The 16398-nt window shown below is 44.3% G+C and overlaps 2 protein-coding genes across 2 annotated transcripts in view; both read left to right on the top strand.

The window, feature by feature from the left end:
- Window positions 1-16398, top strand: part of LOC141172776 (nicotinamide/nicotinic acid mononucleotide adenylyltransferase 1-like) — a 68600-nt gene that overhangs the window by 23666 nt on the left and 28536 nt on the right. The window lies entirely within an intron of this gene.
- The window catches only part of LOC141172777 (nicotinamide/nicotinic acid mononucleotide adenylyltransferase 1-like), a 44396-nt gene that overhangs the window by 23750 nt on the left and 4248 nt on the right, over window positions 1-16398 (top strand). The window contains exon 2 of the mRNA XM_073657282.1: window positions 8504-8677. Coding sequence (XP_073513383.1) covers window positions 8504-8677 — 174 coding nt within the window. The remainder of the gene's footprint in view (window positions 1-8503; window positions 8678-16398) is intronic.

Raw genomic sequence — 16398 nt, 5'->3', positions numbered from 1 at the left:
CCCCCAATGGGCCTGCATACAATATAATGCACCCCATAGTCCTCCATACAATATAATGCACCCCCATGGTCCTCCATACAATATACAATATAATGCACTCCCCATGGTCCTCCATAGAATATAATTCACCCCCCATGATCCTCCATACAATATAATGCACCCCCCATGGTCCTCCATACAATATAATGGACCCCCCATGGTCCTCCATATAATAGAATGCACCCCATGGTCCTCCATACAATATATTGCACTCCTCATGGTCCTCCATACAATATAATGCATCTCCAATGGTCCTCCATACAATATAATGCACCCCATTGGTCCTCCATACAATATAATGCATCCCCAATGGTCCTCCTTATAATATAATGCACCCCATTGTCCTCCATACAATATAATGCACCTCCCATGGTCCTCCATACAGTATAATGCACCCCCATGGTTCTCCATATAATATAATGCACCCCCATGACCCCCCCACAGTATAATGCACCCCTATGGTCTTCCATACAGTATAATGAATCCCCCATGGTCCTTCATACAATATAATGCACCTTCCATGGTCCTCCATACAATATAATGCACCCCCATGGTCCTCCATACAATATATTGCACTCCTCATGGTCCTCCATACAATATAATGCACCTCCAATGGTCTTCCATACAATATAATGCACCCCCAATGGTCCTCCATACAATATAATGCATCCCCAATGGTCCTCCATACAATATAATGCATCCCCAATGGTCCTCCATATAATATAATGCACCTCCCATGGTCCTCCATAAAATATAATGCACCTCCATTGTCCTCCATACAATATAATGCACCTCCCATGGTCCTCCATAAAATATAATGCACCCCATGGTCCTCCATAAAATATAATGCACCCCTATGGTCCTCCATACAGTATAATGCACCCCTATGGTCTTCCATACAGTATAATGCACCCCTATGGTCTTCCATACAATATAATGTACCCCCATGGTCCTCCATACAATATAATGTACCCCCATGGTCCTCCATAGAATGTAATGCACTCCTCATGGTCCTCCATACAATATAATGCACCCCCAATGGTCCTCCATACAATATAATGCATCCCCCATGGTCCTCCATACAATATAATGCACCCCATGGCCCCCCATACAGTATAATGCACCCCTATGGTCTTCCGTACAATATAATGTACCCCCCACGGTCCTCCATACAATATAATGCACCCCCCATGATCCTCCATAGAATGTAATGCACTCCCCATGGTCCTCCATACTATATAATGCACTCCCCCATGGTCCTCCATATAATACAATGCACCCGCATGGCCCCCATGCAGTATAATGCACCCCTATGGTCTTCCATACAATATAATATACCCCCATGGTCCTCCATACAATATAATGCACCCCCAATGGTCCTCCGTATAATATAATGCACCCCCATGGTCCTCCATAGAATGTAATGCACCCCCCATGGTCCTCCATAGAATGTAATGCACCCCCCATGGTCTTCCATACAATATAATGTACCCCCATGGTCCTCCATACAATATAATGCACCTTCCATGGTCCTCCATACAATATAATGCACCCCATTGGTCCTCCATACAATATAATGCATTCCCAATGGTCCTCCTTATAATATAATGCACCCCATTGTCCTCCATACAATATAATGCACCTCCCATGGTCCTCCATACAGTATAATGCACCCCCATGGTTCTCCATATAATATAATGCACCCCCATGACCCCCCCACAGTATAATGCACCCCTATGGTCTTCCATACAGTATAATGAATCCCCCATGGTCCTCCATACAATATAATGCACATTCCATGGTCCTCCATACAATATAATGCACCCCCATGGTCCTCCATACAATATATTGCACTCCTCATGGTCCTCCATACAATATAATGCACCTCCAATGGTCTTCCATACAATATAATGCACCCCCAATGGTCCTCCATACAATATAATGCACCCCCAATGGTCCTCCATACAATATAATGCATCCCCAATGGTCCTCCATACTATATAATGCATCCCCAATGGTCCTCCATATAATATAATGCACCTTCCATGGTCCTCCATACAATATAATGCACCCCCATGGTCCTCCATACAATATATTGCACTCCTCGTGGTCCTCCATACAATATAATGCACCTCCAATGGTCTTCCATACAATATAATGCATCCCCAATGGTCCTCCATACAATATAATGCATCCCCAATGGTCCTCCATATAATATAATGCACCTTCCATGGTCCTCCATACAATATAATGCACCCCCATGGTCCTCCATACAATATATTGCACTCCTCATGGTCCTCCATACAATATAATGCACCTCCAATGGTCTTCCATACAATATAATGCACCCCCAATGGTCCTCCATACAATATAATGCATCCCCAATGGTCCTCCATACAATATAATGCATCCCCAATGGTCCTCCATATAATATAATGCACCTCCCATGGTCCTCCATAAAATATAATGCACCCCCATTGTCCTCCATACAATATAATGCACCTCCCATGGTCCTCCATAAAATATAATGCACCCCCATGGTCCTCCATAAAATATAATGCACCCCTATGGTCCTCCATACAGTATAATGCACCCCTATGGTCCTCCATACAGTATAATGCACCCCTATGGTCTTCCATACAGTATAATGCACCCCTATGGTCTTCCATACAATATAATGTACCCCCATGGTCCTCCATACAATATAATGTACCCCCATGGTCCTCCATAGAATGTAATGCACTCCTCATGGTCCTCCATACAATATAATGCACCCCCAATGGTCCTCCATACAATATAATGCATCCCCCATGGTCCTCCATACAATATAATGCACCCCATGGCCCCCCATACAGTATAATGCTCCCCTATGGTCTTCCATACATTATAATGTACCCCCCACGGTCCTCCATACAATATAATGCACCCCCCATGGTCCTCCATAGAATGTAATGCACTCCCCATGGTCCTCCATACTATATAATGCACTCCCCCATGGTCCTCCATATAATATAATGCACCCCCATGGCCCCCCCATACAGTATAATGCACCCCTATGGTCTTCCATACAATATAATATACCCCATGGTCCTCCATACGATATAATTCACTCCTCATGGTCCTCCATACAATATAATGCACCCCCAATGGTCCTCCGTATAATATAATGCACCCCCATGGTCCTCCATAGAATGTAATGCGCCCCCCATGGTCCTCCATAGAATGTAATGCACTACCCATGGTTCTCCATATAATATAATGCACCCCCCCATGGTCCTCCATATAATATAATGCACTCCCCATGGTCCTCCATAGAATATAATGCACCCCACATGGCCCCCCATACACTGTAATGCAGCCCCATGGTCCTTCATATAATGCACCCTCCATGGTCCTCCATAGAATATAATGCCCCCCTTGGTCCTCCATACAATATAATGCATCTCCAATGGTCCTCCATATAATATAATGCACCCCCATGGTCCTCCATACTATATAATGGACCCCCCATGGTCCTCCATACAATATAATGCACCCCCATGGTCCTCAATAGAATATAATGCCCCCTTATGGTCCTCTATACAATATAATGGACCCCCCATGGTCCTCCATACTACACTGCTCAAAAAAATAAAGGGAACACTCAAATAACACATCCTAGATCTGAATGAATGAAATATTCTCATTGAATACTTTGTTCTGTACAAAGTTGAATGTGCTGACAACAAAATCACACAAAAATCATCAATGGAAATCAAATTTATTAACCAATGGAGGCCTGGATTTGGAGTCACCCCCAAAATTAAAGTGGAAAAACACACTACAGGCTGATCCAACTTTGATGTAATGTCCTTAAAACAAGTCAAAATGAGGCTCAGTATTGTGTGTGGCCTCCACGTGCCTGTATGACCTCCCTACAATGCCTGGGCATGCTCCTGATGAGGCTGAGTATTGTGTGTGGCCTCCACGTGCCTGTATGACCTCCCTACAATGCCTGGACAAGCTCCTGATGAGGCTGAGTATTGTGTGTGGCCTCCACGTGCCTGTATGACCTCCCTACAACGCCTGGGCATGCTCCTGATGAGGCTGAGTATTGTGTGTGGCCTCCACGTGCCTGTATGACCTCCCTACAACGCCTGGACAAGCTCCTGATGAGGCTGAGTATTGTGTGTGGCCTCCACGTGCCTGTATGACCTCCCTACAACGCCTGGGCATGCTCCTGATGAGGTTGCGGATGGTCTCCTGTGGGATCTCCTCCCAGACCTGGACTAAAGCATCCGCCAACTTCTGGACAGTCTGTGGTGCAACGTGACGTTGGTGGATGGAGCGAGACATGATGTCCCAGATGTGCTCAATCGGATTCACGTCTGGGGAGCGGGCGGGCCAGTCCATAGCTTCAATGCCTTCATCTTGCAGGAACTGCTGACACACTCCAGCCACATGAGGTCTGGCACTGTCCTGCATTAGGAGGAACCCAGGGCCAACCGCACCAGCATATGGTCTCACAAGGGGTCTGAGGATCTTATCTCAGTACCTAATGGCAGTCAGGCTACCTCTGGCGAGCACATGGAGGGCTGTGCGGCCCTCCAAAGAAATGCCTCCCCACACCATTACTGACCCACTGCCAAACCGGTCATGCTGAAGGATGTTGCAGGCAGCAAATCGCTCTCCACTGCGTCTCCAGACTCTGTCACGTCTGTCACATGTGCTCAGTGTGAACCTGCTTTCATCTGTGAAGAGCACAGGGCGCCAGTGGCAACTTTGCCAATCCTGGTGTTCTGTGGCAAATGCCAAGCGTCCTGCACGGTGTTGGGCTGTGAGCACAACCCCCAACTGTGGACGTCGGGCCCTCATACCACTCTCATGGAGTCGGTTTCTAACCGTTTGTGCAGACACATGCACATTTGTGGCCTGCTGGAGGTCATTTTGCAGGGCTCTGGCAGTGCTCCTCCTGTACCTCCTTGCACAAAGGCAGAGGTAGCTGTCCTGCTGCTGGGTTGTTGCCCTCCTACGGCCCCCTCCACGTCTCCTGGTGTACTGGCCTGTCTCCTGGTAGCGCCTCCAGCCATTGGGCACTATGCTGACAGACACAGCAAACCTTCTTGCCACAGCTCGCATTGATGTGCCATCCTGGATGAGCTGCACTACCTGAGCAACTTCTGTGGGTTGTAGAGTCCGTCTCATGCTACCATGAGTATGAAAGCACAACCAGCATTCAAAAGTGACCAAAACATCAGCCAGAAAGCATTGGTACTGAGATGTAGTCTGTGGTCCCCACCTGCAGAACCACTACTTTATTGAGGGTGTCTTGATAATTGCCAATAATTTCCATCTATTGTCTATTCCATTTGCACAACAGCATGTGAAATTGATTGTCAATCAGTGTTGCTTCCTAAGTGGACAGTTTGATTTCACAGAAGTTTGATTCACTTGGAGTTATATTCTGTTGTTTAAGTGTTCCCTTTATTTTTTTGTGCAGTGTATATAATGGACCCCCCATGGTCCCCCATGCAATATAATGCACCCCCATGGTCCTCCATATAATATAATGCACCCCCATGGTCCTCCATACAATATAATGCACCCCCATGATCCTCCATAGAATGTAATGCACCCCCCATGGTCCTCCATAAAATGTAATGCACTCCCCATGGTTCTCCATATAATATAATGTACCCCCCATGGTCCTCCATACAATATGATGCACACCCATGGTCCTTCATATAATATAATGCACCACCATGGTCCTTCATATAATATAATGCACCCCCATGGTCCTTCATATAATATAATGCACCCCCATGGTCATCCATAGAATATAATGCCCCCCATGGTCCTCCATACAATATAATTAACCCCCCATGGTCCTCCATGCAGTATAATGCACCCCCATGGTCCTCAATAGAATATAATGCACCCCCCATGGTCCTCCATACTATATAATGGACCCCTCATGGTCCTCCATACTATATAATGGACCCCCATAGTCCTCCATATAATATAATGCACCCCCCATGGTCCTCCATACAATATAATGGACCCCCCATGGTCCTCCATACAATATGATGCACCCCCATGATCCTCCATATAATATAATGCACCCCCATGGTCCTCCATATAGTATAATGCACCCTCATGGGCCTCCATATAGTATAATGCACCTCCATGGTCCTCCATACAATATGATGCACCCCTCATGGTCCTCCATAGAATATAATGCACTCTCCATGGTCCTCCATAAAATATAATGCTCTCCCCATGATTCTCCATACAGTATAATGCACCCTCCATGGTCTTCCACACAATATAATGCACACCCCATGGTCCTCCATAGAATATAATGCACTCTCCATGGTCCTCCATAAAATATAATGCACTCCCCATGATCCTCCACACAATATAATGCACCCCCCATACTTTATTATGGCCACTAGTCACTGATTTAAAAAATAAATAAATACAGTGCTCACTTCTCCTGGTTTCACCCGATGCTCCAGTCTCCTCAGTGTGTGGTGTGAAGCGCCGGACATCTCAAAGCAGCGGGCGCCCTGTAATGACATCATCGCGTCCGCTGTTCTGAGACGTCAGACGCTGAGGCAGAATGATGGGGGTGGAAACGTCTGCTGACGCTCCCTCCTCCATCATCATTGTTTGCGCTGAGGGCCGGAGCCTCCCCTCCCCCGGCTCACGGGCCCCATAGCAGTGGCGTGGCCTGCCGCCATTGGTGGTACACCACTGATTATGTCTTATACTCCAGTCACATCCACAGCTGCATGGAAAAATGGACAATCACCATGTAAACATGGTTAGTATTTGATCATACAGTCGTGTGTGTAGGTGGCCATAAAATTTAGAGATATGTTGACCGTCTAGTGTTTATGGGGGACTCCTGGCTCTCCTGCCATGTCGGAATGGAGATACTCCGCTCTTCTTATTGAATACACGTGCATGCTCGGTCGAGTCCAGCGTGCATGTATAAGGGGGAGTCGGAAGAGACTGCTATAAATCCATCTGCCACTTTTCTGCTGTCTGCAGATTAGCATGAAGCTAAAGTCTCGACTTGGTATTTGTAGTTGGTCCTCTTGGAGGCACATTGCTCTTCGTAGGGGCTGTATACGTAGGAGATTTTTACTCAAGACTATATGCAAAGTAGTTTTTTTTACTTTTCATATGTATGAAAGCAAATACATTGGATGCAAAAGTGTAATGAATATTTGGACCATCTGCTAAGCAGCAGCACAAGCTCCGATCAGTAGGAGTGTACATAGCATATGTTGCATGCATGCACCTGTATATGCACATAGTATTTGTACCTGAGAGCAGAATTAAGCAGAGAACATCCTCCTCTGGAGGACCCACCCTGACAATGTATCACATGGGAGCTGTGCAATGCTTCACCCCCCCTGCGGAGGCGCTGCAGAAAACTTGAGCAGCACTTCTGAGTTCCTCCACAGGTCTCAGCTGATCGCTGGAGGTCCCATTACCAGGACCACTTATATTTAGACTATTATCAGGGTAACATTTTAATGAAAAGTCCAAAGTAGACAGACGGACGGCTGAGCCTTGTATGGGAGCTAAAACTGCTCCGTCCATATACCGCCAGCGCTTTTACCCAGACGCCGAGACATCGGTCACCATAGAATTTCGATCCTTGTACATATGAGGCCACGTGGTCCCGTGCGCTGCAGTCGCTCGTCCGGCTGTGATGAAATAATTGCGCGGTTTTGGCCGCCGTCTGGTTTTCTTCTGACCTCTAACCCCATTTTTCCTTACCCAAGTGCGATGTGTGCAGGGGTCAGTGTGAATACATGTACAGTGCGTGGTGTAATAACGCAGAGCCGACCGCATTACAACACCCTTATTATGACATGAGACGGTTAACCCTTTCTCTGCCTGGTCCCTGCTTTCCTGAATCTCTTGAGTGGACGGATCAAAAAAAAAAAAATCTGCAAAAATTAGGACAGAATAAATGTATCTGCAAAACTGGAATTATTTCATTTCAAAGGGGTCTTCCATCCCGTGATTGCTGGGGTCTGCCATCACTTGCTGTTCGGAGAGGGAGGGGGTCCCCACTATTCCTTAGACTGATGAGACTCCATCAATAATTAATAGGTTATTCCCCACCCTGGCAACGTATCTGACCACTGGGACCCCACTGATCTTCAGAACGGGGGTCCGAAATGCCCCATGAGAATGAAGATGTGGCCACATCTGTCACTTATTGCTGGCCAAGTATGGAGTAGCCCTTTAATATCTGTGCAGAGGACAATAATACAGGCCCATTCACTTCAGTGGGCTCTGCTGCGGTTCCCTGCACAGCATGTAGACAAGAGCGATGCTCTGCAGGAAATGAGCACAAAGGAGCTCGTATAATAGATTTATGACTTCTCAGGTAATCTAAGGCTGAGTAATTCCATCTTGATTCCACTCCTTTTTCTTCTCCTTTCCATTTCCTCCTCTGTAGATTTCATCAGTAACGCTGACGCCCTCCACCCAACATCCAGGTATTCTGCAGAAGTGATGGAAAAATCCGATGAGAGGATGGAGGTTGTACTCCTCGCTACAGGATCTTTTAACCCTATCACTGTGATGCACCTAAGACTGTTTGAATTGGCTCGTGACTATCTGCATGGGACGGGTAAGAGGATACGTGTATAATACAGTGTGATTCCACCAGCAGAATAGTGAGTGCAGCTCTGGGGTATAATACAGGATGTAATTCAGGATCAGTAATGTAATGTATGTACACAGTGACTGCACCAGCAGAATAGTGAGTGCAGCTCTGGAGTATAATACAGGATGTAACTCAGGATCAGTAATGTATGTACACAGTGACTGCACCAGCAGAATAGTGAGTGCAGCTCTGGAGTATAATACAGGATGTAACTCAGGAGCAGTAATGTAATGTATGTACACAGTGACTGCACCAGCAGAATAGTGAGTGCAGCTCTGGGGTATAATACAGGAGGTAACTCAGGATCAGTAATGTATGTACACAGTGACTGCACCAGCAGAATAGTGAGTGCAGCTCTGGGGTATAATACAGGCTGTAACTCAGGATCAGTATTGAAATGTATGTACACAGTGACTGCACCAGCAGAATAGTGAGTGCAGCTCTGGGGTATAATACAGGATGTAACTCAGGATCAGTAATGTAATGTATGTACACAGTGACTGCACCAGCAGAATAGTGAATGCAGCTCTGGGGTATAATACAGGATGTAACTCAGGATCAGTAATGTAATGTACAGTATGTACACAGTGACTGCACCAGCAGAATAGTGAGTGCAGCTCTGGAGTATAATATAGGATGTAACTCAGGATCAGTAATATAATGTACAGTACAGACCAAAAGTTTGGACACACCTTCTCATTTAAAGATTTTTCTGTATTTTCATGACTATGAAAATTGTACATTCACACTGAAGGCATCAAAACTATGAATTACCACATGTGGAATTATATACTTAACAAAAAAGTGTGAAACAACTGAAAATATGTCTTATATTCTAGGTTCTTCAAAGTAGCCACCTTTTGCTTTGATGACTGCTTTGCACACTCTTGGCATTCTCTTGATGAGCTTCAAGAGGTAGTCACCGGAAATGGTCTTCCAACAATCTTGAAGGAGTTCCCAGAGATGCTTAGCACTTGTTGGCCCTTTTGCCTTCACTCTGCGGTCCAGCTCACCCCAAACCATCTCTATTGGGTTCAGGTCTGGTGACTGTGGAGGCCAGGTCATCTGGCGTAGCCCCCCATCACTCTCCTTCTTGGTCAAATAGTCCTTACACAGCCTGGAGGTGTGTTTGGGGTCATTGTCCTGTTGAAAAATAAATGATGTTCCAACTAAACGCAAACCGGATGGAATAGCATGCCGCTGCAAGATGCTGTGGTAGCCATGCTGGTTCAGTATGCCTTCAATTTTGAATAAATCCCCAACAGTGTCACCAGCAAAGCACCCCCACACCATCACACCTCCTCCTCCATGCTTCACGGTGGGAACCAGGCATGTAGAGTCCATCTGTTCACCTTTTCTGTGTCGCACAAATACACGGTGGTTGAAACCAAAGATCTCAAATTTGGACTCCTCAGACCAAAGCACAGATTTCCACTGGTCTAATGTCCATTCCTTGTGTTCTTTAGCCCAAACAAGTCTCTTCTACTTGTTGCCTGTCCTTAGCAGTGGTTTCCTAGCAGCTATTTTACCATGAAGGCCTGCTGCACAAAGTCTCCTCTTAACAGTTGTTGTAGAGATGTGTCTGCTGCTAGAACTCTGTGTGGCATTGACCTGGTCTCTAATCTGAGCTGCTGTTAACCTGCGATTTCTGAGGCTGGTGACTCGGATAAACTTATCCTCAGAAGCAGAGGTGACTCTTGGTCTTCCTTTCCTGGGGCGGTCCTCATGTCAGCCAGTTTCTTTGTAGCGCTTGATGGTTTTTGCAACTGCACTTGGGGACACTTTCAAAGTTTTCCAATTTTTCGGACTGACTGACCTTCATTTCTTAAAGTAATGATGGCCACTCGTTTTTCTTTACTTAGCTGCTTTTTTCTTGCCATAATACAAATTCTAACAGTCTATTCAGTAGGACTATCAGCTGTGTATCCACCTGACTTCTGCACAACACAACTGATGGTCCCAACCCCATTTATAAGGCAAGAAATCCCACTTATTAAACCTGACAGGACACACCTGTGAAGTGAAGACCATTTCCGGTGACTACCTCTTGAAGCTCATCAAGAAAATGCCAAGAGTGTGCAAAGCAGTCATCAAAGCAAAAGGTGGCTACTTTGAAGACCCTAGAATATAAGACATATTTTCAGTTGTTTCACACTTTTTTGTTAAGTATATAATTCCACATGTGTTAATTCATAGTTTTGATGCCTTCAGTGTGAATGTACAATTTTCATAGTCATGAAAATACAGAAATTTCTTTAAATGAGAAGGTGTGTCCAAACTTTTGGTTTGTACTGTATGTACACAGTGACTCCACCAGTAGAATAGTGAGTGCAGCTCTGGAGTATAATACAGGATGTAACTCAGGATCAGTAATGTAATGTATGTACACAGTGACTGCACCAGCAGAATAGTGAGTGCAGCTCTGGAATATAATACAGGATGTAACTCAGGATCAGTAATGTAATGTATGTACACAGTGACTGCACCAGCAGAATAGTGAGTGCAGCTCTGGAGTATAATACAGGATGTAACTCAGGATCAGTAATGTATGTACAGTGACTGCACCAGCAGAATAGTTAGTGCAGCTCCGGAGTATAATACAGGATGTAACGCAGGATCAGTAATGTAATGTATGTACACAGTGACCTCACCAGCAGAATAGTGAGTGCAGCTCTGGAATATAATACAGGATGTAACTCAGGATGAGTAATGTAATGTATGTACACAGTGACCTCACCAGCAGAATAGTGAGTGCAGCTCTGGAGTATAATACAGGATGTAACTCAGGATCAGTAATGTAATGTATGTACACAGTGACTGCACCAGCAGAATAGTGAGTGCAGCTCTGGAGTATAATACAGGATGTAACTCAGGATCAGTAATGTAATGTATGTACACAGTGACCTCACCAGCAGAATAGTGAGTGCAGCTCTGGAGTATAATACAGGATGTAACTCAGGATCAGTAATGTAATGTATGTACACAGTGACTGCACCAGCAGAATAGTGAGTGCAGCTCTGGAATATAATACAGGATGTAACTCAGGATGAGTAATGTAATGTATGTACACAGTGACCTCACCAGCAGAATAGTGAGTGCAGCTCTGGAGTATAATACAGGATGTAACTCAGGATGAGTAATGTAATGTATGTACACAGTGACTGCACCAGCAGAATAGTGAGTGCAGCTCTGGAGTATAATACAGGAGGTAACTCAGGATCAGTAATGTAATGTATGTACACAGTGACTGCACCAGCAGAATAGTGAGTGCAGCTCTGGAGGATAATACAGGATGTAACTCAGGATCAGTAATGTAATGTATGTACACAGTGACTGCACCAGCAGAATAGTGAGTGCAGCTCTGGAGTATAATACAGGATGTAACTCAGGATCAGTAATGTAATGTATGTACACAGTGACTGCACCAGCAGAATAGTGAGTGCAGCTCTGGAGTATAATACAGGATGTAACTCAGGATCAGTAATGTAATGTATGTACACAGTGACTGCACCAGCAGAATAGTGAGTGCAGCTCTGGAGTATAATACAGGATGTAACTCAGGATCAGTAATGTAATGTATGTACACCGTGACTGCACCAGCAGAATAGTGAGTGCAGCTCTGGAGTATAATACAGGATGTAACTCCGGATCAGTAATGTATGTACACAGTGACTGCACCAGCAGAATAGTGAGTGCAGCTCTGGAGTATAATACAGGATGTAACTCAGGAGCAGTAATGTAATGTATGTACACAGTGACTGCACCAGCAGAATAGTGAGTGCAGCTCTGGAGTATAATACAGGATGTAACTCAGGATCAGTAATGTATGTACACAGTGACTGCACCAGCAGAATAGTGAGTGCAGCTCTGGAGTATAATACAGGATGTAACTCAGGAGCAGTAATGTAATGTATGTACACAGTGACTGCACCAGCAGAATAGTGAGTGCAGCTCTGGGGTATAATACAGGAGGTAACTCAGGATCAGTAATGTATGTACACAGTGACTGCACCAGCAGAATAGTGAGTGCAGCTCTGGGGTATAATACAGGCTGTAACTCAGGATCAGTATTGAAATGTATGTACACAGTGACTGCACCAGCAGAATAGTGAGTGCAGCTCTGGAGTATAATACAGGATGTAACTCAGGATCAGTAATGTAATGTATGTACACAGTGACTGCACCAGCAGAATAGTGAATGCAGCTCTGGGGTATAATACAGGATGTAACTCAGGATCAGTAATGTAATGTACAGTATGTACACAGTGACTGCACCAGCAGAATAGTGAGTGCAGCTCTGGAGTATAATATAGGATGTAACACAGGATCAGTAATATAATGTACAGTACAGACCAAAAGTTTGGACACACCTTCTCATTTAAAGATTTTTCTGTATTTTCCTGACTATGAAAATTGTACATTCACACTGAAGGCATCAAAACTATGAATTAACACATGTGGAATTATATACTTAACAAAAAAGTGTGAAACAACTGAAAATATGTCTTATATTCTAGGTTCTTCAAAGTAGCCACCTTTTGCTTTGATGACTGCTTTGCACACTCTTGGCATTCTCTTGATGAGCTTCAAGAGGTAGTCACCGGAAATGGTCTTCCAACAATCTTGAAGGAGTTCCCAGAGATGCTTAGCACTTGTTGGCCCTTTTGCCTTCACTCTGCGGTCCAGCTCACCCCAAACCATCTCGATTGGGTTCAGGTCTGGTGACTGTGGAGGCCAGGTCATCTGGCGTAGCACCCCATCACTCTCCCTCTTGGTCAAATAGCCCTTACACAGCCTGGAGGTGTGTTTGGGGTCATTGTCCTGTTGAAAAATAAATGATGTTCCAACTAAACGCAAACCGGATGGAATAGCATGCCGCTGCAAGATGCTGTGGTAGCCATGCTGGTTCAATATGCCTTCAATTTTGAATAAATCCCCAACAGTGTCACCAGCAAAGCCCCCCCACACCATCACACCTCCTCCTCCATGCTTCACGGTGGGAACCAGGCATGTAGAGTCCATCCGTTCACCTTTTCTGCATCGCAGAAAGACACGGTGGTTGAAACCAAAGATCTCAAATTTGGACTCCTCAGACCAAAGCACAGATTTCCACTGGTCTAATGTCCATTCCTTGTGTTCTTTAGCCCAAACAAGTCTCTTCTGCTTGTTGCCTGTCCTTAGCAGTGGTTTCCTAGCAGCTATTTTACCATGAAGGCCTGCTGCACAAAGTCTCCTCTTAACAGTTGTTGTAGAGATGTGTCTGCTGCTAGAACTCTGTGTGGCATTGACCTGGTCTCTAATCTGAGCTGCTGTTAACCTGCGATTTCTGAGGCTGGTGACTCGGATAAACTTATCCTCAGAAGCAGAGGTGACTCTTGGTCTTCCTTTCCTGGGGCGGTCCTCATGTCAGCCAGTTTCTTTGTAGCGCTTGATGGTTTTTGCAACTGCACATGGGGACACTTTCAAAGTTTTCCAATTTTTCGGACTGACTGACCTTCATTTCTTAAAGTAATGATAGCCACTCGTTTTTCTTTACTTAGCTGCTTTTTTCTTGCCATAATACAAATTCTAACAGTCTATTCAGTAGGACTATCAGCTGTGTATCCACCTGACTCCTGCACAACACAACTGATGGTCCCAACCCCATTTATAAGGCAAGAAATCCCACTTATTAAACCTGACAGGGCACACCTGTGAAGTGAAGACCATTTCCGGTGACTACCTCTTGAAGCTCATCAAGAAAATGCCAAGAGTGTGCAAAGCAGTCATCAAAGCAAAAGGTGGCTACTTTGAAGACCCTAGAATATAAGACATATTTTCAGTTGTTTCACACTTTTTTGTTAAGTATATAATTCCACATGTGTTAATTCATAGTTTTGATGCCTTCAGTGTGAATGTACAATTTTCATAGTCATGAAAATACAGAAATTTCTTTAAATGAGAAGGTGTGTCCAAACTTTTGGTTTGTACTGTATGTACACAGTGACTCCACCAGTAGAATAGTGAGTGCAGCTCTGGAGTATAATACAGGATGTAACTCAGGATCAGTAATGTAATGTATGTACACAGTGACTGCACCAGCAGAATAGTGAGTGCTGCTCTGGGGTATAATACAGGAGGTAACTCAGAATAAGTATAGGATCAGTAATGTAATGTATGTACACAGTGACTGCACCAGCAGAATAGTGAGTGCAGCTCTGGAATATAATACAGGATGTAACTCAGGATCAGTAATGTAATGTATGTACACAGTGACTGCACCAGCAGAATAGTGAGTGCAGCTCTGGAGTATAATACAGGATGTAACTCAGGATCAGTAATGTATGTACAGTGACTGCACCAGCAGAATAGTTAGTGCAGCTCCGGAGTATAATACAGGATGTAACGCAGGATCAGTAATGTAATGTATGTACGCTGTGACCTCACCAGCAGAATAGTGAGTGCAGCTCTGGAATATAATACAGGATGTAACTCAGGATGAGTAATGTAATGTATGTACACAGTGACCTCACCAGCAGAATAGTGAGTGCAGCTCTGGAGTATAATACAGGATGTAACTCAGGATCAGTAATGTAATGTATGTACACAGTGACTGCACCAGCAGAATAGTGAGTGCAGCTCTGGAGTATAATACAGAGTGATTCCAAAAAATATATATTAAAATTTAAGAATAAAGAGGGACAACTAGTGGATAATCCCAAAGAGATAAGGTCAACCCTGAGGGATTTTTATGCAAACTTTTACTTAGAAGAGTCACAAGGTGAGGATAGAGGTGGAGATTTCTTGAGTAAAATTACAATTCCTAAAGTCACAGAAGCACAACTGACTATGCTAAATGCCCCTGTTACGGAGGAAGAGGTGAAGAGCACTATTGGTGGTCTACTGGCTGGAAAAGCTCCCGGTCCTGATGGTTTCAGGGGGGATTTCTTTAAAGTCATGACCCAACAAATAGTTCCTACTCTAACTAAATGGTGAAGGCCATATTCCATTTAGAGAGGATGGAAGCAGAAGGTGATAAAGAAAGAAATGTAAAATTGCTTATGATAAAATGGAAAGGCTTTCTACTCAAATATTGCACAAAGAAGGAACTTCATAAAATCATGAGGCCCTTTGACCAGACTTTACTGGAAGACTTGGATGGAACATTGGGGAAGTTAAAATTAATTGATCCGAGTGTGGAAGGAAAAGAGGGGAGAGATACAGGACATTAAATAAGGAATTGTAACATCCGAGGGGGTTACATTGGTTTTAAGAGCGATAGGATAGAAATAAACACTGGAAATATCAATAGTATATCCTGCATGTCTGGGTAGAGGGAGGGTAGTTTATTTTATTTTTTTTTTTTAACTGCTCTGTGATTCTTTCAATTTGAAAATGGAAGAAAAGAAACTAAATCTGAGAATTTGTAAACTAAACGTACATAATTTTACTGTATAATTACAGATGTTAAAAATCAGTAAAAAGTATTGTTAAAAAAAAATACAGAGTGATTCCACTAGCAGAATAGTGAGTACAGCTCTGGAGGATAATACAGGATGTAACTCAGGATCAGTAATGTATGTACACAGTGACTGCACCAGCAGAATAGTGAGTGCAGCTCTGGAGTATAATACAGGATGTAACTCAGGATCAGCAATGTAATGTATGTACACAGTGACTGCACCAGCAGAATAGTGAGTGCAGCT

This window comes from Phyllobates terribilis, unplaced genomic scaffold, assembly GCF_046119375.1.
Source record: "Phyllobates terribilis strain yellow unplaced genomic scaffold, ASM4611937v1 Scaffold_12__6_contigs__length_324123572, whole genome shotgun sequence".
NCBI classification, from domain to species: Eukaryota; Metazoa; Chordata; class Amphibia; order Anura; family Dendrobatidae; genus Phyllobates; species Phyllobates terribilis.
This window is presented reverse-complemented; position numbering and strand designations above follow the sequence as displayed.